The 27,386-nt window shown below is 45.6% G+C and overlaps 1 protein-coding gene across 4 annotated transcripts in view; it reads left to right on the top strand.

Moving 5' to 3' along the window:
* Positions 1 to 27,386, top strand: part of LOC120986360 — a 97,744-nt gene that overhangs the window by 31,922 nt on the left and 38,436 nt on the right. For all 4 annotated transcript variants that reach the window (XM_040414884.1, XM_040414886.1, XM_040414882.1 and 1 more), the window contains exons 4-5: positions 23,197 to 23,357; positions 26,313 to 26,445. In XM_040414884.1, coding sequence (XP_040270818.1) covers positions 23,197 to 23,357; positions 26,313 to 26,445 — 294 coding nt within the window. The remainder of the gene's footprint in view (positions 1 to 23,196; positions 23,358 to 26,312; positions 26,446 to 27,386) is intronic.

Genomic DNA, 27,386 nt, shown 5'->3' with positions numbered 1-27,386 from the left:
GTCAGTGAGTCCAGCGTATATTTAATTCAGAGCTATAGCCACTCCCCTGCCCACCTGCTGCTGGTTCATATGGAAAAAAAACTGTCATTCAGCAGCAGATGGGCGGGGAGATTAGGAGCTCATGAATATTCATGACTCATCATTATGAGCTGGAGCTTTTCAATACAAGATGTTGGCAGATTGACTGGGTCAATTAAAGAAAGTGACCCAGCATTGTGCTAAGAGAATCAGTCACTTATTTATGTTGCCCTTAGTTAGGACACCATAAAACTGGTGACAGGTTCCCTTTAAGTCTTGGATAATCTGTTTTATTAGGGGTGTATAATTTAAGCTTTAGAGCGAATGTGGTGAGTGTCCAATTTTAATTCCCAAGTATGTGATATATTGCTTCGCTACTGAAATTAGATATCCTTGAATGTCTTTTGGCCGTCTCGGATCTGGGGTTCCTATGTAAAGCAGTTCACATTTATTAGCATTAACTTTAAATCCTGATGTCATGCCAAAGTCCTCAATTGCTTTAAATATTTTATTTATTTTCTATGTCTTTTTGGGGATTTGCTAAAAATAGTATGATATCATCAGCAAAAAGAGATATTTTCACCTCCTGAGTACCTATTTTAATCCCCTCAAACACGTCAGATTGCTCTAGATATCGTGCAAGAGGTTCCACCGCGATATTAAATAATATTGGGGAAAGGGGACATCCCTGTCTAGTTCCTTTAAGTAACGGAAAGGATTTAGATAAAAATCCTGGTAAGGCTATTTGTGCTTTTGGTTCTGCATATAATGCCGACAAGTACGTTCTGAATGCACCCCTAATATTCATAAAGTCCAGGACTTTCGCCAGCCATTCCCAGCTCTCACGTTATCAAACGCTTTCTTAGCGTCAATTGTTAACAATGCCGGGGAGCTGAAGTCTGATTGTCGCCTATTAACATAATCTAGTACTGACATTACCTTTCTTATGTTAAATACAGCCGACCTTCCTTTCACAAAACCCACCTGCGCCGTACCTATCAAGTCAGGTAGCATATTTGCCAGCCTATTGGCCATAATTTTTGAGAACATTTTTTGGTCAACATTTATTAAGGATATTGGCCTGTACGAAGATGGCAGAAGAGGATCCTTTCCAGGTTTTGGTAAAAGCCGAATGTGGGCTGTATTATTGGGTAACACAGTGATCTGACCTCCCAGTACTTTATTAAAACCTTATTTCAGGAGATGAGCTATATCTTCCCTTAATATCTTATAGAATTCTCCTGTGTATCCGTCCGGACCAGGCGACTTTCCTGACTGAAGGGATTTTATAGTGTCAGAAACTTCCTCTACCGAAATTGGTTTATTTAGTAAACCTAATTGGTCATCTTGGAGTTTTGGGATATTAGCTTGATCTAGTAAAGATATCAAAGGGAGTTGGGGCTGGGAATCAACATCATATAGACTTTGGTAGTATGACCTGAAAATCTCTAAAACATTTTCTGGGTCACTCTGAGCTATTCCTTGTTTATCTGAGACAGTGGGAATATACGTAGGACCCCTTTGCACTCTAGACAATCTAGCTAACAGTCTGCCAGACTTGTTCCCATATGTAAATAGTTTAGACTCTTTTTGCGACCTGTACATACTTTCCCATCGGTTATACCATAGTTCGTAGTTTTTCTTGGCTGTTACCCAATCTAATTTATGTTGATCATTGGGTGAAAGAATAAAAGCTGTATATTTCTTCCTAAGGGATTCCGTGACTTCATCTAGTTTTTTTTTTACTGTTTTTGCTTTCAGTGAGTGTACATATGATATAATTCTTCCTCTCAGCACAGCTTTTTCTGTGTCCCATAAAAGTGTAGGGTTATCAACATGTTGAGCATTATCTGATGTAAATTCCATGTACCACCCCTTTAATAGATCTTTGAAGTTATCGTAATTCCCCAAAAATGCAGGAAATCGCCATATGTAGTCTGAACCCTTGCGAATCTGATCCCTCAAATCTAGCTGTACCGGTGAGTGGTCTGAAAAACCCATGTCCAAAATTTGGGAATTGCGGATTTTGCTATGCATGCTCACAGATATTAATCTCGAGTTAAATTCTCAAGGACTTTCTCTTTTCCTGAGACTCCTTTTTTCGGATTTATCACAGGTTGTCTATCTTCGCCCCGTTCATGACTGCGTTCATGTCCCCCCCTACTATGATGTTGCGTTTTTTAATCACCCCCAGATGTGAACTTAATGAATCAAAAAACTTAACATTTTCACCATTTGGGCCATAAACATTCACTATACATAGTTCCTCACCTGAGGATAATACTGACGCAATTTGCCACCTTCCTTCACCATCTGTTTCATGCTGCACAATCTTGATGTTCAGGGACCTATGAAATAGTATTAGTGTTCCTGCCTTCTTGTTCACAGAGGCAGATCCTATCACCTTTCCCACCCACATCTTCTCCATTAGAACAAAGTCAGCTTCCTCAAGATGGGTTTCTTGTAGCATTGCAATATCTACTTTACATCGCCGCAGGTGCTTCAGGACCATATTGCGTTTTTCAGGGGAGCGAAGACCCTTTACATTCCAGGATATTAATCTCATGACTGTTTTGACACATGGAGAAGACATGGATGAGAAATATGAGCACATATCCAGATGAAAGTAACATCCTCCCCAACCCTTACCCAACATCCCCCCCCCCCCATACAGATCAGAGATTTAAAACTATCTTCTAATCCATGTATAACCATCTCTCCTCTGCCTATTATACACCTCTCTATTGGTATACTGAACTCCACTTTTTTCCGACATGGTCGGCCTATTCTTATATTGCGATATAAGACAATTATTACCCCAGTGTAACATTTATCACAACCTATCAACTTACAAAAGCTATTTTGCTTCGGACTTTATACAGAACTACATGTTAATCAAGACCCTGAACAATGCTAACAATTAAGTTGCACCCTTCCTTCTCCTACTATCTAGAAGAAGAAAATATATTAGAACAATGCAACAGTCACCAATTCTCTAGGTTCCGCTGGGATGTGCGTCTCGTGGTCGCTTGATGGGTTCCGCATATGAAACGCCGTCCTCTGTGTCATACACTCCTCTGCTCCCCTTCTTGTCTTGGCGCGGAAGACGTCCTAATGGCCTTTGATCTGTTAATTCCAGCTCTAGTCGTTGCCGCGCTTCTTCTGATGACGTGTATGTGGATGCTGTACCGTCAGTGTGGAAAACTTTCAATATCGCCGGATAAAGTAGTGCAAATCTAGTGCGTCTTTCATACAGTTCCGAGCATATACTAGAGAACTCCCTTCTCTTCTTCTGTACCTCTGCAGAGTAGTCTCCAAAGATTAGGACTTTTTGGCCTCTTATCTCAAGCGATGAGTTTTGACGTTTGTACATGCGTATGATCGCTGTTTTGTCTGTAAAGTCTAAATACTTCACTATAACTGGTCTTGGTCTCCTTATTAGCGCGGATGGCGCCTTTTGATTACGATCTGTACCACTTCGCAGGTCTGGACCTATATGGTGCGCTCTTTCTACTTTGCGGCCTTTGCTGCATTTCCAGACCCAAGGCTTTTGGAATTTCATGTTCACATATAAGTGCAAGCTCATGGGCTGGGATTGCTTCCTGCAGGCCCAAAATGCGCAGGTTGTTCCTGCGTGAGCGATTCTCCAAGTCATCTACTTTCACTTTAAGAACTTTGGTTTCGCTCACCGTTTTCTCCAACATCATCTAGAGGTCAGAGCAGGATTCCTCAAGCGCTTGTATTCTAGTCTCTGCGCTTTCAAGCCTGTTGCCATGTTCGGCAGTGGTTTTCTGCATGGATTGAAGCGTCTGCCCTACCGTGTTAGCCAGCGATTCCTGTAAGTCAGGTAGGATTCGATTCGCCACCTCTATTGCCAGCCTGACATAATCCACCTGTGTTTCATCTCCCTGCAAGTCAGGCTCTTCTTGTGTAGGTTGATCACCCTGCTTATTCAGCTGTGCGGGCGGGAAAAGTTCCTCCTCATCCGCCTCATGTTCTCGCGCTGCAGGCTTACCCAGCTTCTGGGATTTTGTCTTGTTCCTGGTCCCCATGTTTATAATGTACCGATCCATATGTTCTCACCGGAACGGTAAGTAGAATGGTCCCGGAGTATATCCGGTATTTATGGGGGATTTAGCTTGCAAATCACCGACCTGGACAGAGCCGAGGTTAGCTGCGTCTCTCCATGTCGGCGCCGGAACCGGAAGTCTATATTCTGGTTTTAAAAAAACACCTATTTTTTGCAATACCATACATCTGGGGCCTTTGCTGCATTTGTCACAGTGAAATACAAGCTTGAAATACTGCAATTATATGCTGGGTTTTAAAAAAAACACCCAGTTTGTGCAAGACCCTACATCTGGTGCCTTTGCTGCATTTGTCAAAGTCAAATACAAGCATTAGATAGTGCTGTTATATTCTGGTATTAAAAAAACAACTATTTTGGGCAAGATAATAAATTTGCGGCCTTTGCTGCATTTCTGACAGTCCAATACAAGAGTTAGATACTGCTGTTATATTCTGGTATTAAAAAAACACCCATTTTGGGCAAGATAATACATTTGTGGCCTTTGTTGCATTCTTCACAGTGAAATACAAGCTTGAAATACTTCAATTATATTCTGGGTTTTAAAAAAACACCATTTTTTTTTGCAATACCCTACATCTGGGGCCTTTGCTGCATTTGTCACAGTCAAATACAACCAGTCAATACTGCAGTTACATTGTTGGTTGACAAATTAACATTTTTTGTGACCATGAAGTAATTGTATAAAATTCGCCTGTCACACTGTCGTGTGACCTCAAGAAATTTTTCCTCTTTATAACACCGGCACTGCCTAAGGCCTCCTGCACACGAACGTATTTTTTTGCGGTCCACAAAAACGGGTCCCGTTTTTCCGTGATCCGTGACCGTTTTTTCGTCCGTGGGTCTTCCTTGATTTTTGGAGGATCCACGGACATGAAAAAAAAGTCGTTTTGGTGTCCGCCTGGCCGTGCGGAGCCAAACGGATCCGTCCTGAATTACAATGCAAGTCAATGGGGACGGATCCGTTTGACGTTGACACAATATGGTGCAATTTCAAACTGATCTGTCCCCATTGACTTTCAATGTAAAGTCAGGAGTTAATATACCATCGGATCGGAGTTTTCTCCAATCCGATGGTATATTTTAACTTGAAGCGTCCCCATCACTATGGGAACGCCTCTATGTTAGAATATACCGTCGGATTTGAGTTACATCGTGAAACTCAAATCCGACAGTATATTCTAACACAGAGGCGTTCCCATGGTGATGGGGACGCTTCAGGTTAGAATATACTAAAAGAACTGTGTACATGTCTGCCCCCTGCTGCCTGGCAGGTGCTGCCAGGCAGCAGCCCCCCCCCCCCTGTAGTTAACACATTGGTGGCCAGTGTGGCCGGCCCCCCCCTCCCTCCCCTGTAGTTAACTCATTGGTGGCCAGTGCGGCCGCCCCCCCCCTCCCCTGTAGTTAACTCATTGGTGGCCAGTGGGCCCCCCCCTCCCTCCCCTGTAGTTAACTCGTTGGTGGCCAGTGGGCCTTCTCCCCTCCCTCCCCCTTCTAATTAAAATCTCCCCCCTATCATTGGTGGCAGCGGAGTGTACCGATCGGAGTCCCAGTTTAATCGCTGGGGCTCCGATCGGTAACCATGGCAACCAGGACGCTACTGCAGTCCCGGTTGCCATGGTTACTTAGCAATTTGTAGAACCATTATACTTACCTGCGAGCTGCGATGGTCTGCGTCCGGTCGGGAGCTCCTCCTACTGGTAAGTGACAGGTCCGGCCGGGAGCTCCTCCTACTGGTAAGTGACATGACCTGTTAACTACAGGGGAGTGAGGGGGGGCCCACTGGCCACCAACGAGTTAACTACAGGGGAGGGGGGGGCCGGCCACACTGGCCACCAATGTGTTAACTACAGGGGGAAGGCTGCCCCCTGCTGCCTGGCAGCACCTTCCAGGCAGCAGGGGGCAGTCATGTACACAGTTCTGTTAGTATATTCTAACCTGAAGCATCCCCATCACCATGGGAACGCCTCTGTGTTAGAATATACTGTCGGTTCTGAGTTTTCACAAAGTGAAAACTCAGCTTTGAAAAAGCTTTTATGCAGACGGATCTTCGGATCCGTCTGTATAAAAACTAACCTACGGCCACGGATCACGGACACGGATGCCAATCTTGTGTGCATCCGTGTTCTTTCACGGACCCATTGATTTGAATGGGTCCGTGAACCGTTGGCCGTGAAAAAAATAGGACAGGTCATATTTTTTTCACGGCCAGGAAACACTGATCACGGATGCAGCTGCAAAACGGTGCATTTTGCGATTTTTCCACGGACCCATTGAAAGTCAATGGGTCCGCAAAAAAAAACGGCACAACGGCCACGGGTGCACACAACGGTCGTGTGCATGAGGCCTTACTCTCAGTGAACTTAATTGTTGACTATTGGCAGTTACATTGTCGCCTGACATAAACCATCTGTTAGTTTTGTGGGTGAACGCAAAGAATGAGGAGAGCGTCAAATAAGGGACGTGGCCCAGGTCGTGGTGCTCCTGGTGGAGTGTGCAGACCGACAAGGAGGGCAGGGGTGAAGACTGATTGGAAGATGATGTGGAGGACGATGAGGTCCTCGACCCCACATGGAATGAAGGTCATGCGAGTGACCTGTCTAGTTCGGAGGAAGAGGCGGTGGTCGCACAGAGGTACCTGCACAGCAAAAGAGGGAGCAGGGTGCAAAAGCGTCTGTTACATTCTTGGGTGACATTTTACCATTTTTGCCGTGAATAAACCCCTTCTCTGCATAGGTGACAGGGACCTTATTTGCAGAAAATCGTCTGTTACATTGTCAGGTGACATTTTACCAATTTTGCCGTATACAAACCCCTGCTCTGCATAAGTGACAGGGATCTAATTTTTGTAAAATCATCTGTTCAATTGGTGGGTGACATGAACACAGCTTTGCTGTGAATAAACCCCTGCTCTGCATAGTTGACAGGGCCCAACATTTTCAAATATCGTCTGCTCCATTGTTGGGTGACATTAACCCATTTTTGCCGATGAAAAACCCCTGCTCTACATAGGTGACAGGGACTTAAATTTCTAAAATTCGTCTTTAATTGACGCTCGCCCCCTTCTTTCATTCGATCCTTCTGCTTTAACAACTTGTCCCACATTTCAACTCGATCACATTGCAGCCATTGATCTCTCTTGGATGTGGTATCCCTTTCTCACGCTCCCTCTCAGGCGTGGAACCCTGATTCGCTGCTACCCATGATCAACATGGTAGGCACAGAAAAGAACATCAAAAGTTGATAGAGAAGATATCCAATTCGATCGTGGACGTCACGGGGACGTGCGACATGGTTGAGCAGTATGTGTGCACACACCTACACGTACTGAATGATGGGTCTGCCCCCTTCAACTTCTTGGTCTCCAAATTGGGCACATGGCCTGAGCTTGCCCTTTACGCCTTGGAGGTCCTGGCCTGCCCTGCAGCCAGTGTATTGTCTGAAGGTTTGTTTAGCAATGTTTTGGGGTCTACCCAAATTTAAACAAAAAAATATACAGAGGATAAAAGTAATAGAAAATAGAAAGTATATTATAGTGCATTTGTATTGTGCAGCAGTTGTGGGCGGTTCTGCTGCGATACTGCAGCTATACAGAGGGACAAACGCAATTAGAACAACTAATTGCAACTGGTGTGATATACCAGTTGCCCCGCCATAAACTGATTGAGGCAGGGGTGTGATATACCTATAATATACTTTCTATATAGTGCATTTGTATTGTGCAGCAGTTGTGTGCGGTTCTGCTGCAATACCGCAGCTATACAGAGGGACAAATGCTATTGGAACCACTAATTGCAACTGGTGTGATATACCTGTTGCCCCAAGAAAAACTGATTAAGGAGTCTTCCAGCAAATAATCATTAAGGGGTTTGATAAACCTGCTTCCACAAATACTGCTCTTCTATAGGGACTTTGGCACAGGATCATTTTGAAAATGACAGGCAGAGGAAGAGGCAGGTCATTCCGCAGGGGTGGTAGTGGTCAGGCAGGTGCACCAGGCCGGAGTCTAAGTGGGAAGTTGAAGAAGGTGCGTGCTATTACGTCAAAGGACGCACCAGAGTTGGTTGAGTGGCTCACTCAGCCTTCCGCTTCTGCACCCTCCTTATCCTCTGTATCTGCACCCTCCTCACTCTCTGCTGTGTGCACCCCCTAAGACACCACCACCATAGCCCCTCCACTCGAGTCAGAGGAATTATTTTCTCACCCATTCTTAGACCTTACCGATGCGCAGCCATTCTTGGCATCGCATCAGGAAGAGGAGGTAGCAACGGCCTTCACCCAGTGGTCTGACGACAGTACCCAGATCAGCCCAAGGACAGAGATCTCTAATGTCAGTGGAGGTGAAGGTGACGATGATGACGTGTCGATGGATGTTACATAGGTGCCCAAAAGAGAGGAAGAGGAGGGGAGTTCAGAGGGAGAGACAGAGCAGCAGATAGGGGGTAAAAGTAGGAGAAGCAGGCAGAACTTGCAGTGCACACGAGGCAAAAAGAAGACTGCAAATGTATCTGGAGCGAGCCATCCACCATGCACGGTCACATCTGGCGCTCCCAGGATGCCGTCACATGGCTCCGCAGTTTGGGATTTTTTTAACGTGTCCGCTGTTGACAATAGTGTTGCCATCTGCAGCCTGGGCTGTCAACGCATAAGACGCGGTAAGCCCAACACTCACCTACGGACGACAGCCTTAAGAAGGCACCTGGCCTCCCATCACCGAGCTCAGTGGGAGCAACACCGCCAGAAAACACAAAGCCACACTCCACGTCCTGCCTCTTCTCTTTCTCCTTATTCCTCCCATTTGTCCTCCACTCCACCTTCCACCGTACCTTCGTCGCGTTCATCTGGCAAAAGGCAGGCTTCCGTGGCCCAAATGTTCGAACGTAAAAAAGTTGACGCTGGATAACCCTCCTTCCCAACGGCTGGCCGCTGGCTTGTCGGAACTGCTTGCTTGCCAACTACTGCCATATAAACTGGTGGACTCGGAGGCCTTTAGAAAATTTGTGGCCATTGGCACACCGCAATGGAAGGTCCCGAGAAGGAAATATTTCTCCCAGAAGGGCATCCCAGAGCTATATGGCCACGTTCAGCGGCAAGTTAATGTATCTCTAGCACACAGTGTTGGTGCCAAGATACATCTGACCACAGACAAATGGTCTAGCAAACACGGGCAGGGAATGTACATAAATTTTACTGCCCACTGGGTGAACCTTCTGACGGCTGTAATGCATGCAACACGTGGCACCCGTGTGGATTTGTTACTGCCATGGATTGCATGCAGGCCTGCCTCTTCTCCTCCTCCTACTCCATCCTCCGTCTCCTCCTTGGCTGACTCCTTTTCCACTGCTACCACCTCTTCCGCTGCACCCTCCCCAGCTCCCCAGAACCTATTCGACGTCCCAGGTGAGACGTTGCCATGCTGTGCTGCGGCTGTTGTGCCTGGAAGCCAAGAGCCACACCGGTCCTGCACTCCTTTCAGCTCTGCGGTCACAGGCCGATCAGTGGCTAACCCCACTCAATTTGACAGTTGGTAAAGTGGTATTAAACAACGGTGCCAATCTGCTGAGCGCGCTGAAACAGGGCAAAATGACACACGTGTCGTGCGTAGCACACGTCCTGAACTTAGTCGTGCAGTGATTCGTTGCCAAATACGCCGGGGTCCAGGACGTCTTGCGGCAGGCCAGGAAAATCTCTGGCCATTTTAGAAGATCTTACACTGCCATGGCTCGCCTTGCTGACATTCAGCGGCGACATCACTTGCCCATCAGACGTCTGATTTGTGACTGGCCGACGCCATGGGTGTAGGAACCCCCAAAAATCTGGGGGGACAGCATTTTTGCTCGCCGGGTATATTCTTATTCAGTAAACTGCGGGTTGTTTATATCGTTAAATTTTAAGTGTGTGTGTGTGTGTGAACCCCCCCACACACACACTTACAGTTCTGAAGACTCAGGGGTGCTGACAGGCTTGGCCGGGCAGAAGGAGTGTGGGAGACTGAGGCCTTTTTCTCCAAGCTGCTCCGGATCAGTGCTCTGGGCAGCTGGGCTCAGGGCTGGAAGTGGGCACAATAAGAAAAAAAAATTCATTACACCTCAGGTCAGATCACCAATCAGACCCCCAATGTTAATCAGACCTCAGCTAACAGCCCCAGTAAGATCCCCAATGTTAATAAGACCTCAGATCACACCTCAGCTCAGACCCCAATATGAATGACCCCCAATCAGACCTCAGATAAGAGCCCCATGCCATGCCTCATAGCAGCCCCCAGTGCCTCTTATCAGCCAGTAATAACAGAACCCCCCAATCATGTGCCAGTAATAACAGACCCCCCCAATCATGTGCCAGTAATAACAGACCCCCCCAATCATGTGCCAGTAATACCAGACAGACCCCCAATCATGTGCCAGTAATACCAGACCCCCCCAATCATGTGCCAGTAATACCAGACCCCCCCAATCATGTGCCAGTAATACCAGACCCCCCCAATCATGTGCCAGTAATACCAGACCCCCGAATCATGTGCCAGTAATACCAGACGGTCCAGACCCCCCCCCCCCCCCGCCTCCAGCCATGCCCATGTCCCGCCTCCACCCCTGGTCGCTGTCACACCGCGATCGTTAAGCCCCTGAAGAGGCTCATTAGCATACTATAAGTCTTTATTTTAAGAGAACGGCGGCCTGCGGCAGGCAAGGAGTTATAGAACACACTGTTATGTACTGCTCCAAAAGAAGATACAAGCGGCACTTCTGCTCTCAGTGATGCGGTGCGCGTGTCCCGGAGAAGATCCACAGATAGTTGTATAGTAAGGACCAGCACTCGCTCTAATAGTAATTTCAAGTAGATTTAATGGTCACATACAAGTGATAAGTGACGCGTTTCGGCTACTGTGAGCCTTTGTCAAACATAATGGATACAAGTTGCAAACAATTCAAATAGCCCGCGGTGGAGCCGGAAATGACATCAGGTTACCATGACAACGTTGTAAACAGAGGACACAACAATGCAGAGATAATGATTAAACAAGTGGATGAACAGATAACTATCATTGCTTACCAGGGCACCATGCTTTGCAGTGCTACATTCTATTGATCATCATAATATTATTATAGTATAATGTTCCATACTGGATGCTAGAAACTGTAGCAAACTTATACCGAAGAAAAAAGGAAAAAAAGAACATAATTAATTCTCAGTGCACCATGCTTTACAGTGCCACATTTTGCTAAACCTTATATAATGATGTAAAATACTGAATGCAGCGGTGCTACAATTTTGCGTGGTAAACTTACGCCCTGATCAAGCACTAAATGACACGGATTGGAGTCAAGTTCTCTGTGAAAGAAAGAAAGAGGGAACATGTTGAGAGGGTTACTGCACACTGTAGCTTACAGAAAACTATTTACATCATAATCACGATTTAATCCCTTTGGTTCTAGGGTTTGCAGGCGATGAATCCAAAAGGCTTCTCTTTTTTTGAGCATCTTTCACCCGTCTCCTCCTCTCTGGGCAGTGATACGTGCTCTATTATCTGGAAGCGCAGCTGGGAGATGGCATGTCGGTGTTCCTCAAAATGATGTGGGATGGGGAGTAGTAAATTTTTCTTTCTAATGGTAGATTTATGTTTGCAGAAGCGGTCTTTCATCCTCATGGAGGTCTCACCGACATACACAAGTCCACAGGGACACTTCAAGAGATAGACCACGAAATTGCTATTACAGGTAAAGAAGCCATTTATTTTAAATTTTTTCCCCTGTGTACGGGTGGGTGAAGTGTTCTCCTTTAATGGCACTCGAGCAGTGTATGCATTGAAGGCATGGGTATGTCCCATTCTTGGGTGTTGAGAGCGTGGCCTGGCGCAGGGTATGTCTGTCGCTGCCTACATCAGCCCTGACTAGGATGTCTCGGATATTTTTACACCTTTTGTAGCATATCATAGGTGGGGATTGAAATTCTGTAACATTGGGGTAAGCTCTGCTGAGAATACTCCAATGTTTATTGAGGATAGTCCTGCATTTATTGACCCAAGGGTGGTATTTCACCACGAAGGGAACTCGTGGCTGTTTATCGCTAGTAGTGGAGCTGTCTTTAGGTGGTTTCGCCTGTTGTGTATTTAATAGGTCTTGCGGATAACCTCTGTCACGGAATCTATCTAGCATTTCTTCCTGACGTGCTGTTCTCATATTGGTGTCAGACACTATTCTGTTCACTCTCTGTAGTTGTGACTAGGGGAGTGATTTTTTGACTGCAGGAGGATGGTTACTGGTGAAGTGCAGCAGACTGGTGCGGTCAGTATTCTTGGTATATAGGTCTGTGTGTATCTGCCCCTTCTCATCCTTTATAACCCATGTGTTGAGGAAATTAATTTTAGACATATCTGAATGCATGGTGAACTGCAGTTCCTTCCAAACAGAGTTGATGTACTGCCTGAATTGTTCGAGGGTTCGAATGTCGCCCCGCCACACGCAAATAGGATAGTGTCTGACACCAATATGAGAACAGCACGTCAGGAAGAAATGCTAGACAAGTTTCGTGACAGAGGTTATCCGCAAGACCTATTAAATACACAACAGGCGAAACCACCTAAAGACAGCTCCACTACTAGTGATAAACAGCCACGAGTTCCCTTCGTGGTGAAATACGACCCTTGGGTCAATAAATGCAGGACTATCCTCAATAAACATTGGAGTATTCTCAGCAGAACCTACCCCAATGTTACAGAATTTCAATCCCCACCTATGATATGCTACAAAAGGTGCAAAAATATCCGAGACATCCTAGTCAGGGCTGATGTAGGTAGCGACAGACATACCCAGCGCCAGGCCACCCTCTCAGCACCCAAGAATGGGACATACCCATGCCTTCAATGCATACACTGCTCTAGTGCCATTAAAGGAGAACACTTCACCCACCCGTACACAGTGGAAAAATGTAAAATAAATGGCTTCTTTACCTGTAATAGCAATTTCGTGGACTATCTCTTGAAGTGTCCCTGTGGTCTTGTGTATGTCGGTGAGACCTCCATGAGGATGAAAGACCGCTTCTGCAAACATAAATCTACCATTAGAAAGAAAAATCTATTACTTCCCATCCCATATCATTTTGAGGAACACCGACATGCCATCTCCCAGCTGGGCTTCCAGATAATAGAGCACGTATCACTGCCCAGGAGAGGAGGAGACAGGTGTAAAATGCTCAAAAAAAGAGAAGCCTTTTGGATTCATCGCCTGCAAACCCTAGAACCAAAGGGATTAAATCGTGATTATGATGTAAATAGTTTTCTGTAAGCTACAGTGTGCAGTGACCCTTTCAACATGTTCCCTCTTTCTTTCTTTCACAGAGAACTTGACTCCAATCCGTGTCATTTAGTGCTTGATCAGGGCGTAAGTTTACCACGCAAAATTGTAGCACCGCTGCATTCAGTATTTTACATTATTATATAAGGTTTAGCAAAATGTGGCACTGTAAAGCATGGTGCACTGAGAATTAATTATGTTCTTTTTTTCCTTTTTTCTTCTGTATAACTTTGCTACAGTTTCTAGCATCCAGTATGGAACATTATACTATAATAATATTATGATGATCAATAGAATGTAGCACTGCAAAGCATGGTGCCCTGGTAAGCAATGATAGTTATCTGTTCATCCACTTGTTTAATCATTATCTCTGCATTGTTGTGTCCTCTGTTTACAATGTTGTCATGGTAACCTGATGTCATTTCCGGCTCCACCGCGGGCTATTTGAATTGTTTGCAACTTGTATCCATTATGTTTGACAAAGGCTCACAGTAGCCGAAACGCGTCACTTATCACTTGTATGTGACCATTAAATCTACTTGAAATTACTATTAGAGCGAGTGCTGGTCCTTACTATACAACTGTTATGTACTGCTGACATCAGCCCATCGCTAATGTCAGTCAGCTACATAACGTAACGTTTCTTCTGATGATTGACAGATTCTGAAACCTGTTTAAAGGGTTTCTACCACCAGAAATACCGTTATGTAGCTGACTGATATAGCGATGCGCTAATGTCAGCACTACATAACAGTATGTTTCTAACATTAGTCCCTGCAGCCGTTTTTGCTAAAAAAGCACTTTTATTATATGCTAATGAGCCTCTAGGTGCTATGTGGGCGTAAAATCAGCACCTAGAGGCTCCGTCCACTCACGCTTTATCCCGCCCAGGTCCAGTGTTGTGCCCGCCCAGCTCCTCTTGATTTATGGCACGGTCCGCCGCATCGCTGCCGAAATCCCGTGCCTGCGCCGTTCACTTCTGTCTTCGGGGCAGTGAGTGAATGATGCGATCCTGGTGCCGGATTCCTCACTGCGCCTGTGCCGACTACGTCACTGTGAGGAAGCCGGCATCAGGAGAGCGGCCTTCACTCACTGCGACTGCGCCAAAGACAGAAGTGACCGGCGCAGGCGCGGGATTTTGTCAACGCTGCTGCGAACCGTCACATCAATCAAGAGGAGCGGGGCGGGCAGAACAGGAGACCTGGGCGGGATAAAGCGTGAGTGGACGGAGCCTCTAGGTGCTGATTTTACGCCCACATAGCACCTAGAGGCTCATTAGCATATAATAAAAGTGTTTTTTTTAGCAAAAATGTCTGCAGGGACTAACATTAGAAACAGACTGGTACATTTACACACTTCAAATGTTTTATATACCTTTTTAGAAGTGTCTAGGACAGGTGTCAGGACTGTCTTGGTCACTCTGCAGGCAGGGCACAGTGGGCACTGGGCTGTGCACTACTTGGGCAGGCTGCTGGAGCTGGACTGGAGTCTACTCTGGAGGAGAAGAAGAATGATTTATTTAAATTCTCCCTCCCTGCCTCTCTCTCTGATGTCACTTCCTGTGTGGAGTCTGGACCTGACTTCCTTATCAGAGAGAAGGAGGGAGGGACTGGGAGGCAGAGGAGGAGCGAGGAGGAGGAGCGAGCAGTCCGGAGACTGAACAGTGAGTTAACCGCTGCACTGCCTGGCACTGGCAGCCGCATCACTGACTGTAGTGTAGACTACTGGAGGAGGAGGGAGGAGGGGGGAGGCTCGGGAGCACAGCTCAGCTGATCACCCGGCCACCGCAGAAGTGAGTGACTGATAGTTTTAAATATACGATCGGAGTCTCAGACGGGTGGCAACCCTGGAGCCTGGGGGGGATTTAACCAAACCTGTCTCCCCCCGCATTATTTTCTGGGGGGGATCCGTCCCCCCCGCTTCCTACGCCCATGGCCGACGCGCTGGAACGCCACCTTGTATATGCTTGATAGGCTGCTCCTCCAGCAGAAACGTGCCATTAACGACTACCTGTACGAACTCTGCGGAAGGACAGGTTCTGGGTAGCTTGTTTTTTTTTAACCACGACAGTGGCTACTAATGCACGACGCATGCAGTCTTCTGCGGCCATTTGATGAGATCACCAAACTGGTCAGTCACAGCCAGGGTGCCATCAGTGACATTGTACCTTACGCCTTCTTTCTGGAGCAAGCATTGCATTGTGTCATTGATCAAGCTGTCGAGGAGCAGGAAGATGTGGTAGTCACAATGCTGAATGAATTCCAAGGGGGGGCTACTCCATCTGAGACAAGTCAGCAGGTGTCTGAAGAGGAGTCAGAGGAGGATGGTGCCTGGGGGGAGAGGGAGGAGCAAGAAGAGCAGGCTTTAAACTTTTCTGGGATCCCTGGTGTTGTCCGTGGATGGGGGGAGGAGACCGAGGACGACATTCTGCTGGGCGATGAGCAGGAGCCAGGCCGCTCCACCGCTTCCAATTTAGTGCAAATGGGGGCCTTCATGCTCCAGTGTTTGAAGAGGGAGCCCCGTAAAAAAAGCATAAAGGGCAAGGACCAGTACTGGATGGCAACGTACTTAGACCCCTGGTACAAACACAAAATGGCGGACATGTTACCAGCATCACAGAGGGCTGTTAGAATGCAGCATTTCCAGGCCTTGCTTCGAGAGATGCTGCATTCTGCTGTTGCGGGCGCTGGCAGAGGAATTTCCACCCACAAAAAAACTGTTGCGGGTACCAATCCTACCGCGCATTGTTCTTTTCTGTACGGTGAATGAATAACTTTTGGGCCTTTAGTTCACTGGCCTGCAGTATAATTGATATCCAATGACCGTCCAATATACCTCCAGCCACATAATCACTTGATGTTTTCTGTCTGGTGAATGAATCATTTTTGGGGCCTATAGTCCACTGGCCTGCAGTAAAATTAATATCCAATGACTGTCTAATATACCTCCAGCCACGTAATCACTTGATCTTTTATGTACGGTGAATGCATAATTTTTGGGGCCTGTAATATAACTGGCCAACAGTAAAATTGTTATACGGTGACCGCCTAATGTACCTCCAGCCACATTATCAATTGTTCTTTTCTGTATGGTGAATGAATAATTTTTGGGGCCTGTAGTCCACTGGCCTGCAATAAAATTGATATCCAATGGCCGTCTAATATACCTCCAGCCACATAATCACTTGATGTTTTCTGTCCAGTGAATGAATTATTTTTGGGGCCTGTAGTCCACTGGCCTGAAGTAAAATTGATATCCATTGACCATCTAATATACTTCCAGCCACATAATCACTTAATCTTTTATGTACGGTGAATGCATAGTTTTTGTGGCCTGTATTCTAACTGGCCAACAGTAAAATTGTTATACGTTGACCGCCTAATGTACCTCCAGCCACATAATCACTTGATCTTGAATGTACGGTGAGTGCATAATTTTTGGGGCCTGTAATCTAACTAGCAAACAGTAAAATTGTTATGCTATGACCGCCTAATGTACCTACATCCACATTATCAATTGTTCCTTTCTGTATGCTGAATGAATAATTTTTTGGGCCTGTAATCCACTGGCGTGCAGTAAAATTGATATCCAATGACCATCTAATATACCTCCAGCCACATAATCACTTGATGTTTTCTGTCCGGTGAATAAATAATTTTTGGGGCCTGTAGTCCACTGGCCTGCAGTAAAATTGATTTTCAATGACCGTCTAATATACCTCCAGCCACATAATCACTTGATGTTTTCTGTCCGGTAAATGAATAATTTTTGGGTTCTGTAGTCCACTGGCCTGCAATAAAATTTATATCCAATGACCGTCTAATATAACTCCAGCCACATAATCACTTGATGTTTTCTGTCCGGTGAAGGCCTAATGTATGGGACCTGTACTCCACTGGCCTGCAGTAAAATTGATATCCAATGACCGTCTAATACAGTGTTTCCCAAACAGTGTGCCTCCAGCTGTTGCAAAACTACAACTCCCAGCATGCCCTCACAGCCAAAGGCTGTCCGGGCATGCTGGGAGTTGTCTTTTTGCAACAGCTGGAGGCACACTGGTTGGGAAACACTGGTCTAATATACCTCCGGTCACATAATCACTTGATGTTTTCTGTCCGTTGAATTAATCATTTTTGGGGTCTGTAGTCCACTGGCCTGCAATAAAATTCATATCCAATGACCATCTAATATACCTCCAGCCACATAATCACCTGACATTTTCTGTCCGGTGAATGCCTAATGTTTGAGGCCTGTACTCTACTGGCCTGCAGTAAAATTGATTTCCAATGACCGTCTAATATACCTCCAGTCACATAATCACTTGATGATTTCTGTCCGGTGAATTAATAATTTTTGGGGTCTGTAGTCCACTGGCCTGCAATAAAATTTATATCCAATGAACATCTAATATACCTCCAGCCACATAATCACTTGATGTTTTCTGTCCGGTAAATGCCTAATCTTTCGGGCCTGTACACCTGTGGCCTAAAATAAAATTTTTCTAGGCTCCAGCAGGCCACATTCTTGACAGTTTCCCTTTAAGATGCATAAAAATGGCCCCTGATTAAAATGCATATTTTTTTGTGGGAATTTTTGCCATTGATCCCCCTCTGGTATGTCACTGTCCATGTTGTGGGATGATTTGTGCCCTTCTAGTAAGTATTTGGTGGCTGCAAATATGACCTGAAGGTTTTTCAGGTTCGCCTTCCATTAAAGTGAATAGGGCCCACCACAAACTTGCGGTTCGCAAACATTTGATCGCGAATCGTCCCGGGCAATGCTTGTCTATCACAATTTTTATGTAGTGTTCATTTTCCTCCAAACATAGCGTTGAGTATTTGTGCTAAAAAGTTTTTTGTCTCATATAGCTATAGTACTTTTTACCAAAAGCAATGTGGAACACCCAGGTGGTCTCACACAAACCTGAGATGTGCCACAATGATTTTTTTCATAGCAGTGGCTTCCTTCATGGTATCCATTACTGTTGAGTGAAGTTATCTAAAATTTGATTTGCCTGCTTCGCCAAATTTCACAAAAGAATTCTCTTTGTGGTGAATTACTTCGTCACAAAGCACATTTCTTTGTATGTAGCAGGCATAATGACAGGGAACGGTGATCACACAGTCCCCGTCATTGAGCCCCTCAGATGCCGCGTTCATCGCTGATTACGGCATCTGAGATTAATATTGAGGACTTTCAGGGGTTAACCTGTTAAAAAAAAAAACTCACCTTATCCATTTGATAGCGTAGAGGCTGTCATCTTGATTAAAGACACCTCACACGGTGACATGATGGCATCATGATGGCCAGCATGGTGACATCATACATCACTGCACGAGATTTTGCGTGGTATCTTCAATCAAGATGGCTGGGGTCAGTGTCGGACTGGGGTTCCTAGGGCCCACCAGTAAAATTCATTCCGGCAGCCCACTGTAAAGCTACATACATATACTACCTTCCCACAGTTCCGATTTTTTTTTATACTGTATAGCATCTTAGCCAGCCTATCTATATGTCTTTGCGGTGAATCAAATTTTTCCTGAAATTCGGATCAAAGTCAATTTGTTTGACTTTGATTTGCTCAACGTTCGTATCCATCTATGAACACCATTGTTCTTCATTGTTCTTCAAAACATTAGAACTGAAAAAACAAAAAAAACATAAAACGCAGAAAATAGCACATAAAGAGTAGAAGCAGTAATACTCTGCTTCAGAGTGGTATAGTGGTAGAAAGGGCTTTTGCCCCATAGAAGAGGTGGTGCAAGGGAGCAAGTCATTTTTGAACCTCACAGCACCAAGTATTATTGGGTAGTCCTGCTCAGGCAAGGTTCTAGTCCACCGGAATCTTTGCTTGTCCACGACGAGGATCACCCGCCTGCGGAGTGCCAGCAGGCAGGAGGCCCAGGGCTGACAACTTATGCTCTGCTGCCTGCGGCGATGTGCACACATGGAGTGCGCCTTTATGTGCAACAATGAGCTTCACCGGAAAGCCCCACCGGTAACGGACTTGATTTTCCCACAGGATTTTAGTGAGGGGGGCAAACTCCCTCCTTTTAGCTAGGGTCGCCGCAGATAAGTCCAGGAATATCGAGATGCCATCAAAGGAGCAAGTGGGCTCCGGGTTTATCCAGAGTGCTTTCAGAAAGGCTTCCTTGACCTGGTGCTTGGGGATCCTGTGAATGCGGTCAATGGAAAGGTCCATCTCTGAGAGATTTGGTAAGGCCTCTTTGAGTAAAGTTTGCAGCAGTGAGAGTAGCTGGTCAGGGCCCACTATCTCAGGCACACCGTGGAGTCTGACGTTGTTCCGTCGGCTCTGGTCCTCCATGTCAGCCACTTTGGATGTTAGTTTGCCTACCTCTTCTTCAAGGGCAGCGTTAGCGCCTATCAGCAGATTATGTGAAGCGGTAAGTTCCGCCATCTTGCCTTCTAGATGCGAAGTGCCATCTCCCAGCTGTGTTATTTCGGCTTGTACTTCTCTGAGGACAACGTGAAAGTCCTCTTTTATGGAAGACCGCTAGGAGTCCAACATACTCCGGAGTAGCTCCTCTGTAAGCGGTGAGGAGTTGTCTAATAGCTGTTGGGATGTGGCGCGAACTTCGCTCGGTGAAGAAGCAGAGGAACCGCCACAAGATGGCGAGGAGGGCAGCTTCGGGCTCCCGCTCAACGGCGGAGCTTTGTGGAAGAACTCCGTGAGTTTCGCCAGAGCTTGACGCTTCTTAACTCGCCCCATGAGTTGGCAGGATGTGAGGGGTGATATCTTCATAAATTTGATAGCAGGAAAGGCAGGAACTAAGCCGAGTTGTAGTGCTGGAAGCGAAGCTCCTTAACTAAGCAGCCAGCACCATCAGCGTCCAGGCCATGCCCTTCAGTGTTTTTCTAGTTTTTTTTCTAATAGTGACACATGAACAGAGGTTTTTGCAGTTTGGAGAGTCATCTATAGGTTTTTCGTTGTTACTCTTGTGTTCTTTCTCACCTCTTTTAAGAGTGCCTTTTGTGCTCTTGGATTGATCTTACTATTGTGTCCACTCCTATAGAGAGTAGCCACAGTTCTGAATTTTTTTCATTGTAGATAATTTGTCTAATCGTGGACTAATGTACACCCAGGTCTTTAGAAATGATTTCGTAGCCTTCTCCAGCTTCATGCATCGCACATCTGAGGTCTTCTGAAAGTTGTCAACATCAAGGCATGGTTCACACTAACCAACCTTAATTGAGAACAGATTTGTCAGTAATCATGCTTTGTGTGCCTCTAATGGTCAAAGCACCTGTGAAGCTCCACTTTGTCTTCAGCTTAATTGAAACACCTTTTCCCAATTAGACATTAACATGTGATTCACTAACTTTTTCTCTCTACACTATGAATTTTTACTCAAAGTCATCACAAAAAGATGACATGAAGTATACAACTGTTTAGTTAGATTGTGTTTGTTGACAATAGTGACTACTAATTAATGCAGAATTTCTTTTTCTTGCAACCCTAGATTAGAGGTTTCTTTACACAACTCAATTTAACAGATGATTGTCGGGAAGGAAGCGTTCCTTCCCGACTGTCACGGTGCGGTGTAGGAGGAAACTCCACACCGAACACTGATGGAAAGCGGGAACAGAAACTAGGCGTGGACACAGGGGAATGGGAGCAGGGCACCTCCTAATGCCACCCTCATCCTAGCCCTGACTCCTATCCATATGAGCGGACCTAGATGGTAGGACGACTCATACACTGGAACCTCGGACAATGAGTCGCCCTGATGATCCCGGAAAATAATGTCAGGAACTAGAGACGACCTGTTCCTCAAAGATATGGAGGAACAGGAGTCTCCCACATGCCTAGATGCAAAGGAGAGGGGAAGAAACTAGATCGGCAGGTAAGAAACCAGAACAACTAACACTTACCTGCCGCAGCAACAGTTAGGAAAACCAACATGCCAGTAACTGCCTTAACCCCCATGCAGACAAGGTGCATGGCAGAGCTGCTCACTGACATGTTGTTCCCCCTCTCGGGAACCCTAAAGCCCTCTCACCGAAGGCACAGACAGACAGGGGAGTGTCTAGCATCCATGCAGGACCGTACACACCAAAACAGACCAGACATGGAACAACTACTAGACATACAACACAAACCCTAAACATAAACAACACCATACATAGAAATGGGTAAGGTAGGAAGACATGGTAACAACGGGATGACATTGCTGTCTCACTAGGTGGCTCTCAATAACTGGGCAGATGGAATACCCAGGACAGGAGCATAGCTCCAGCACCAACAGAGGCTGCCAGCAATATAAGAACCTAGTGACCACACCCATCCAGGTAGTTAACCCCACAAGCACCAGACAGGGAAGGGAAACAAAATTTAAAGGAGAAGAGTACACACATGCCCCAGGCAACCAGCATGCACGGCAAACATGTCACGGCAAACAGCACCGAGACCGTGAGACAGCCATGACACCGACAGTCGCCTGCTCGTTATTGAAGGAGACCACAATCTCCTTCACAGTATGGGGGTGGGTGGGCAATTGCTAATACCTTCACTTGTCCCTATACAGAATCATTGTTTGCTGGCAGCAGAGTGTCGTTTAGACAGCACGATCTGCTGCTGGCAAACAATGATTTAGGTGTCTGCACCAACAATTCTATCATGGGTAGTCAGCAGCACCTTTAAACCAGCAGGTTCTCATTAGCGAGCGTTTTTTTTCTCAAAGATCGCCCAGTCTAAAGGGGCCTTTAAAATTGGATGTCTGATGGATGTCTGCTGGGGTCCAATGATCACTAGAACAGATGTTCAAGCCTCAATTTCTCCTCACTGTATGACTGCAGTGAGGAGAAGTTTGAATGGAGAGGTGGTAAGCCCTTATTTTAATGGTCAGTGGAGGTACCAATTGTGGGGCTCCCAGAAATCACACATTTATTACCTATTTTATGGGAATACCCCTAAGACAGACCTAAGCAAGAACTGGTCTTAAAAAGTGCGCAAGCACTTTCAGTGTCCTTGACTGACAATCACAGTTTCATGGAAGACTATCACAAAAAATCATGACCAAACATTACTCTCCAAACACAATAAACTAGTATATATAGTGGATGGGTGTAACGTAAAGTGAATTAGAAAGATTTGAGAATGAATAAGCTTACGCAGGCTACGTGACTAAATATATTTACTAAGTGATTAAATATACGCTAATAAAAATAAATCACATACAGAATAATAAAAAGTAAATAAACATCACTAGCCTAAATGGAGTGGAAACTCCATCGATCATGCTATAACCCATGGCTTTCTACCCCATTATAACACATGACTGACACCCCAGGGTGTACAAGAGAGATTGGGCAATCATACTTACATCCTACCTAGAATGGATGGCCTGGTGGAATCTCCTGAGATAAGGTGGGTAGCAGAGTTTCAACCTTTTAGCTCCCCCTCCACTGTGCATCACGCATGGTCTCTGAGATCACTCAGGAATGTGGTCTTATCAGCACAATGGGGGTTGGGTACTATCTATAACCCACTTCATTACAAGGGAAACTTATAAACTATTACAAAGAGTATTAAACAGAATTAAAGGGGAGAACTAATCAATCACTTAAAAATACCCTTACAATACAATGGGTGATGAAATATTTTTCACCAGGTTGGTTGATGAGACATTCACTTGCAGAAGTGTAGTGCAAGGCCCATTTTATATACATTGTGTAAATTGTAGACATCTCCTGTCTTTCTGTTTTAAAGTGGGGAGAGGCAAGTGTTACGGGAATAAAGTTTATTGACCATTCATTTTACTTTATTATTTGTATTTTTAGCCCTACAGGTATGTGCGAGATGGAACTAGTCAAGCTTACACCAACTCATCTTAACTGGACATGTCATACAAATATTTATTTTCGTGGTCTTTATCATGAGATTCATTTCATATTCGTACCAGACAGAAGTCTGGAGAGTCGCCTTAATGTGTCTAATGAAGGTAAGAGCGTATTTCTCTAGACTAGACTTACTAGACTTAAGTTGGCAAGATTCTCATCACCATCCTACTTCCAACATATACATTGTAGTCCTTCTATGTTGTTAAAGGAGCTGGGTGCCAGGCCTACTATTTTTCTTCAGCATGTTTCTTATTTTGATCTTGGGAACATTGCCCTTAAGCCCCTTTCACAAGGGCGAGATTTCCGCGCGGGTGCAATGCGTGAGGTGAACGCATTGCACCCGCACTGAATCCGGACCAATTCATTTCTATGGGGCTGTGCACATGAGCGGTGATTTTCACGCATCATTTGTGCGTTGCGTGAAAATCGCAGCATGCTCCTCTTTGTGCGTTTTTCACATAACGCAGGCCCCATAGAAATGAATGGGGTTGCGTGAAAATCGCAAGCATCCGCAAGCAAGTGCGGATGCGGATGTGATTTTCACGCAAGGTTGCTAGGTGATGATCGGGATGGGGACCCGATCATTATTATTTTCCCTTATAACATGGTTATAAGGGAAAATAATACATAATCTACACAACACCTAACCCAAACCTGAACTTCTGTGAAGAAGTTCGGGTCTGGGTACCACAGTCGGTTTTTTATCACACGCGTGCAATACGCATTGCACCCGCGCGATAAAAACTGAACAACGGAACGCAATCAATGCTAAGTAAAATAGGGCTGTACACAGACCCATTGAAATGAATGGGTCAGGATTCAGTGCGGGTTCACGTCATGCATTGCACTCGCGTGGAAAACTTGCTCGTATGAACGGGGCCTAAGCATTAGGCTGAGTTCACACGGGCGTGACGGATTTGTTCAGGATGCGGTCCGGGTGTCCTGCGGCAAACCGGTCTCTTCTTACTTCTTTAATCATGAGCTGCCGGCTAAAGGACCTGTGGTGACATCAGATCACATGGTCCAATCACATGGTCCATCACCACGGTGCTCCTCCCCCCTTCTCCATAGTGCCCCCCATAATGTGCCAGTATGGAGGGCCCCCAAAGTGCTCCCCCCTTCTCTATAGTGCCCCCCCATAATGTGCCAGTATATAGGGCCCCCCACCCCCTTCTTGCCATACTATACTAAAAATAATGAAAGCAATAAACTCAATATACTTACCTCTATGCTGCTTTCAATTATGTGATGCAGGCCTCTTCCAGCATGTGTCCCGCGCTGCATGACTCAGGCAGAGCGACGACGTCATCACGCCCAGCCTGCATCGGCCTCTGATAGGCTACAGGCACTAGGCCTGCAATCTATCAGAGGAACGGGCAAGGGAGACGCCTCTCCCTTGCCCCGCCGCACCATTCATCTGTGCCTCTCCCTTGCCCCGCCGCACCATTCATCTCTATCGCTGTCCTGAGGACGGCGATACAGATGAATATAGAGATGAGCGCTTCCACAATGGAAGCGCTCCTCATCGATTCTGCTGCCCTGTCGCCGGTCAGAAAGGGCCCCCCCTCTCACACTTGGCCCCTGTGCAGCCGAACCGGCTGCACAGGCGGTATGTCCGCCCCTGTGAACCAATCTGCCAAGGAAGTACATGCTGATGACCCACATATGCTGTTTTTGTCGGGATGTCATCTTTTTGCTTATCTCTTTCAAGAAAGTCTGAGGACTCACAATGACAGCAGCACATTATTCTATCCATTTGCTAAAAAAATTACCCTGTCAGAAAAAATGCTTTTGTTTCTTTCTCTTTACTCATTTAAAATTCTTTGGATGTTTGCACTGGAACAGGGCAGAAAAGGAGACAGACAGCATTTTGTGTTTGTTGGTTCGTTCCCTTGAGGTGGTGATTATTTACTGTTGATTATTTGATGTATAAATTTTTTTTTTTTTTACAATGGGGGTTACAGTCTCTGTAGATCCCTCTCTGTAGCCTCCCATCTAACACTCTTGCGCCCCTCCTATTGATCCTTAACTCTTTCCTGGTTGATCCACCACTTCCATTTGTTCCTCCTCTGCCTTTCCCCTCTGCTAATCCCTTCACTGGATACCCCTCCATATATCTCTGAGAAAGTCTTCTGCTACCTCCCTACACAAATCTCCGATCTACTCAACACTTTGGGACTTGCTACCCCAGCAAAGCAACCTGAAAATTAACCTCTCCAGGAAAATCGGAAACCTATGATCTGAGCGGCTTCGTCTTCTACCCTTACCTACTGTCTCCTTCCCATTCTCTTGTATATTTTATGCCCCCATTCACATTTCCGTTTTTGACTGAGGTGTTTGCATTTTCCATGTACAGTACACGTACCCATTGATTTGCTGACCTAGGGTCAGTGAAGGAAATCATGGAAACATGAACTACTTTGGTCCGTGATGCTGGCCAAACACACCCATCGAAATATATGGGTCCTGGAAAATCCCCAACATAGCACAGATGGCATCTGTGTTTGGTCCGTGTTGGGTCCATTTTTCATCAATATCAGATCTGTGGGCGTCCGACACCTGGCCCCCCCGACCAATCCGTTATTTTGGGCGGTTCCATCCACTGTGTAGTTTTCAGTGCCAGTGTAATGCAAAACTCTCTTGAGTGGGAGTTGCATTGCCATCCACTGTATCAATTCTGACACTGGTGACAGCTCGAAACAGATGATGGAGTGGGCGGGTGGGGCGGGATGGCAGATACTGTAGATAGGCCATCAATATCTGGGTATCAGAAAACCAAATGAATTCTAGTAATATGCTGAGCCAGAGTGAGTTAGCACTGGTGCCATGCAGCACTGGAGTCCTACGTTCAAATCTGACCAAAGGGAACATCTGCACAGAGTTTGCACAGTGTGTTCTCCTTGTGTTTGTGTGTTTTTTTTTCCAACACTCCAAAGACATATTGAAATGGAACTTAGATTGTGAGCTTTCTGTAAAGTATTGCAGAATATGTCAGAGCTGTATAAGTGAGTCAAATAAATAAATCTGTTCTTTATTCTCCTTATGCACATTTATAGGTGATGAAGCCAAACCAAAAAACTTGCACTGTGAAAGGTTTGATGATGGAATAATAACTTGTTCCTGGGAGGTGCGGCAGGCAGTGGCTGACTCTGTAGACTTCACTCTGTATTACCAGAATCGTTCCAAAAAGTAAGTCCCAAAAACCATCCCATGCACTACAGTGTAGATATGGATATGGTTTTTGCTTCACCTCAGTTATTTCCTTTGCTCCCCTTGCGCCACTGTCAACATTAGTGTTGCGCGCGAATAGCGAATATTAATCGCGAATATCGGCACTTTGAGAATTTGCGAATATTTAGAATAGAGTGATATATATTCGTAATTTCGAATATTCTAGATTTTTTTTTTCATAAGTAACCTCCTTTCTTGCTTGTGGGCCAATGAGAAGGCTGCAATCTTTGTCTGAGCTTAGCAACATCCCTAGCAACCAATAGGAAAGTTGCCTACCCCTTACTATATAAGAACCTCCCCAGCAGCCATTTTCTGCAGTATTTTACAGTTTTGAGAGAGAGACAGCAGTGTTATTGCTGTGCTCTGTGCTTTCCTGTGTCATTACATTAGATAGGTAGTTAGTTAGCTTATATATATAATACAGATAGTTAGTGGGAGATAGTCAGTGTAGGTTATATCCTGATACAGTGTAGGTTAGATAGTGATATAGTGTAGCTGATAGGTTCTGCTGTCCATACATATATACTACATACATAGTGCTGTATGTATGTATGTATGCGAAATTCGCGAATATATGACGAATATTCTACCAAATATTTCGCAAAATATTGCAAATTCGAATATTGCCCCTGCCGCTCATCACTATTCTCTTAGATGCCGCTGTAGCCACTGACTGGCTGCAGTGGTATCAAAGCCCATATTGATAGCAGGGGACCCAAGCAAGACAGCGGCGGCAGGGTAGCAAAGGATCCGGTACCCAGTGGCGTAGATTAGGTAAGTGTGCTTCCATTTGCACGTCTAGCCAGGAGGTAGGGGGGTCTGCCCAAACAGCCCCAAAAAGTGAACATCCCCTTCAAGCCATTTTGCTACTAATATCAGTCCTAGGAGCAGGCGTGTTC

Source organism: Bufo bufo, chromosome 1 (assembly GCF_905171765.1).
Source record: "Bufo bufo chromosome 1, aBufBuf1.1, whole genome shotgun sequence".
Taxonomy (NCBI): domain Eukaryota; kingdom Metazoa; phylum Chordata; class Amphibia; order Anura; family Bufonidae; genus Bufo; species Bufo bufo.
Note: the sequence above shows the minus strand (reverse complement) of the source record. Positions and strands in the feature narration are given on the sequence as shown.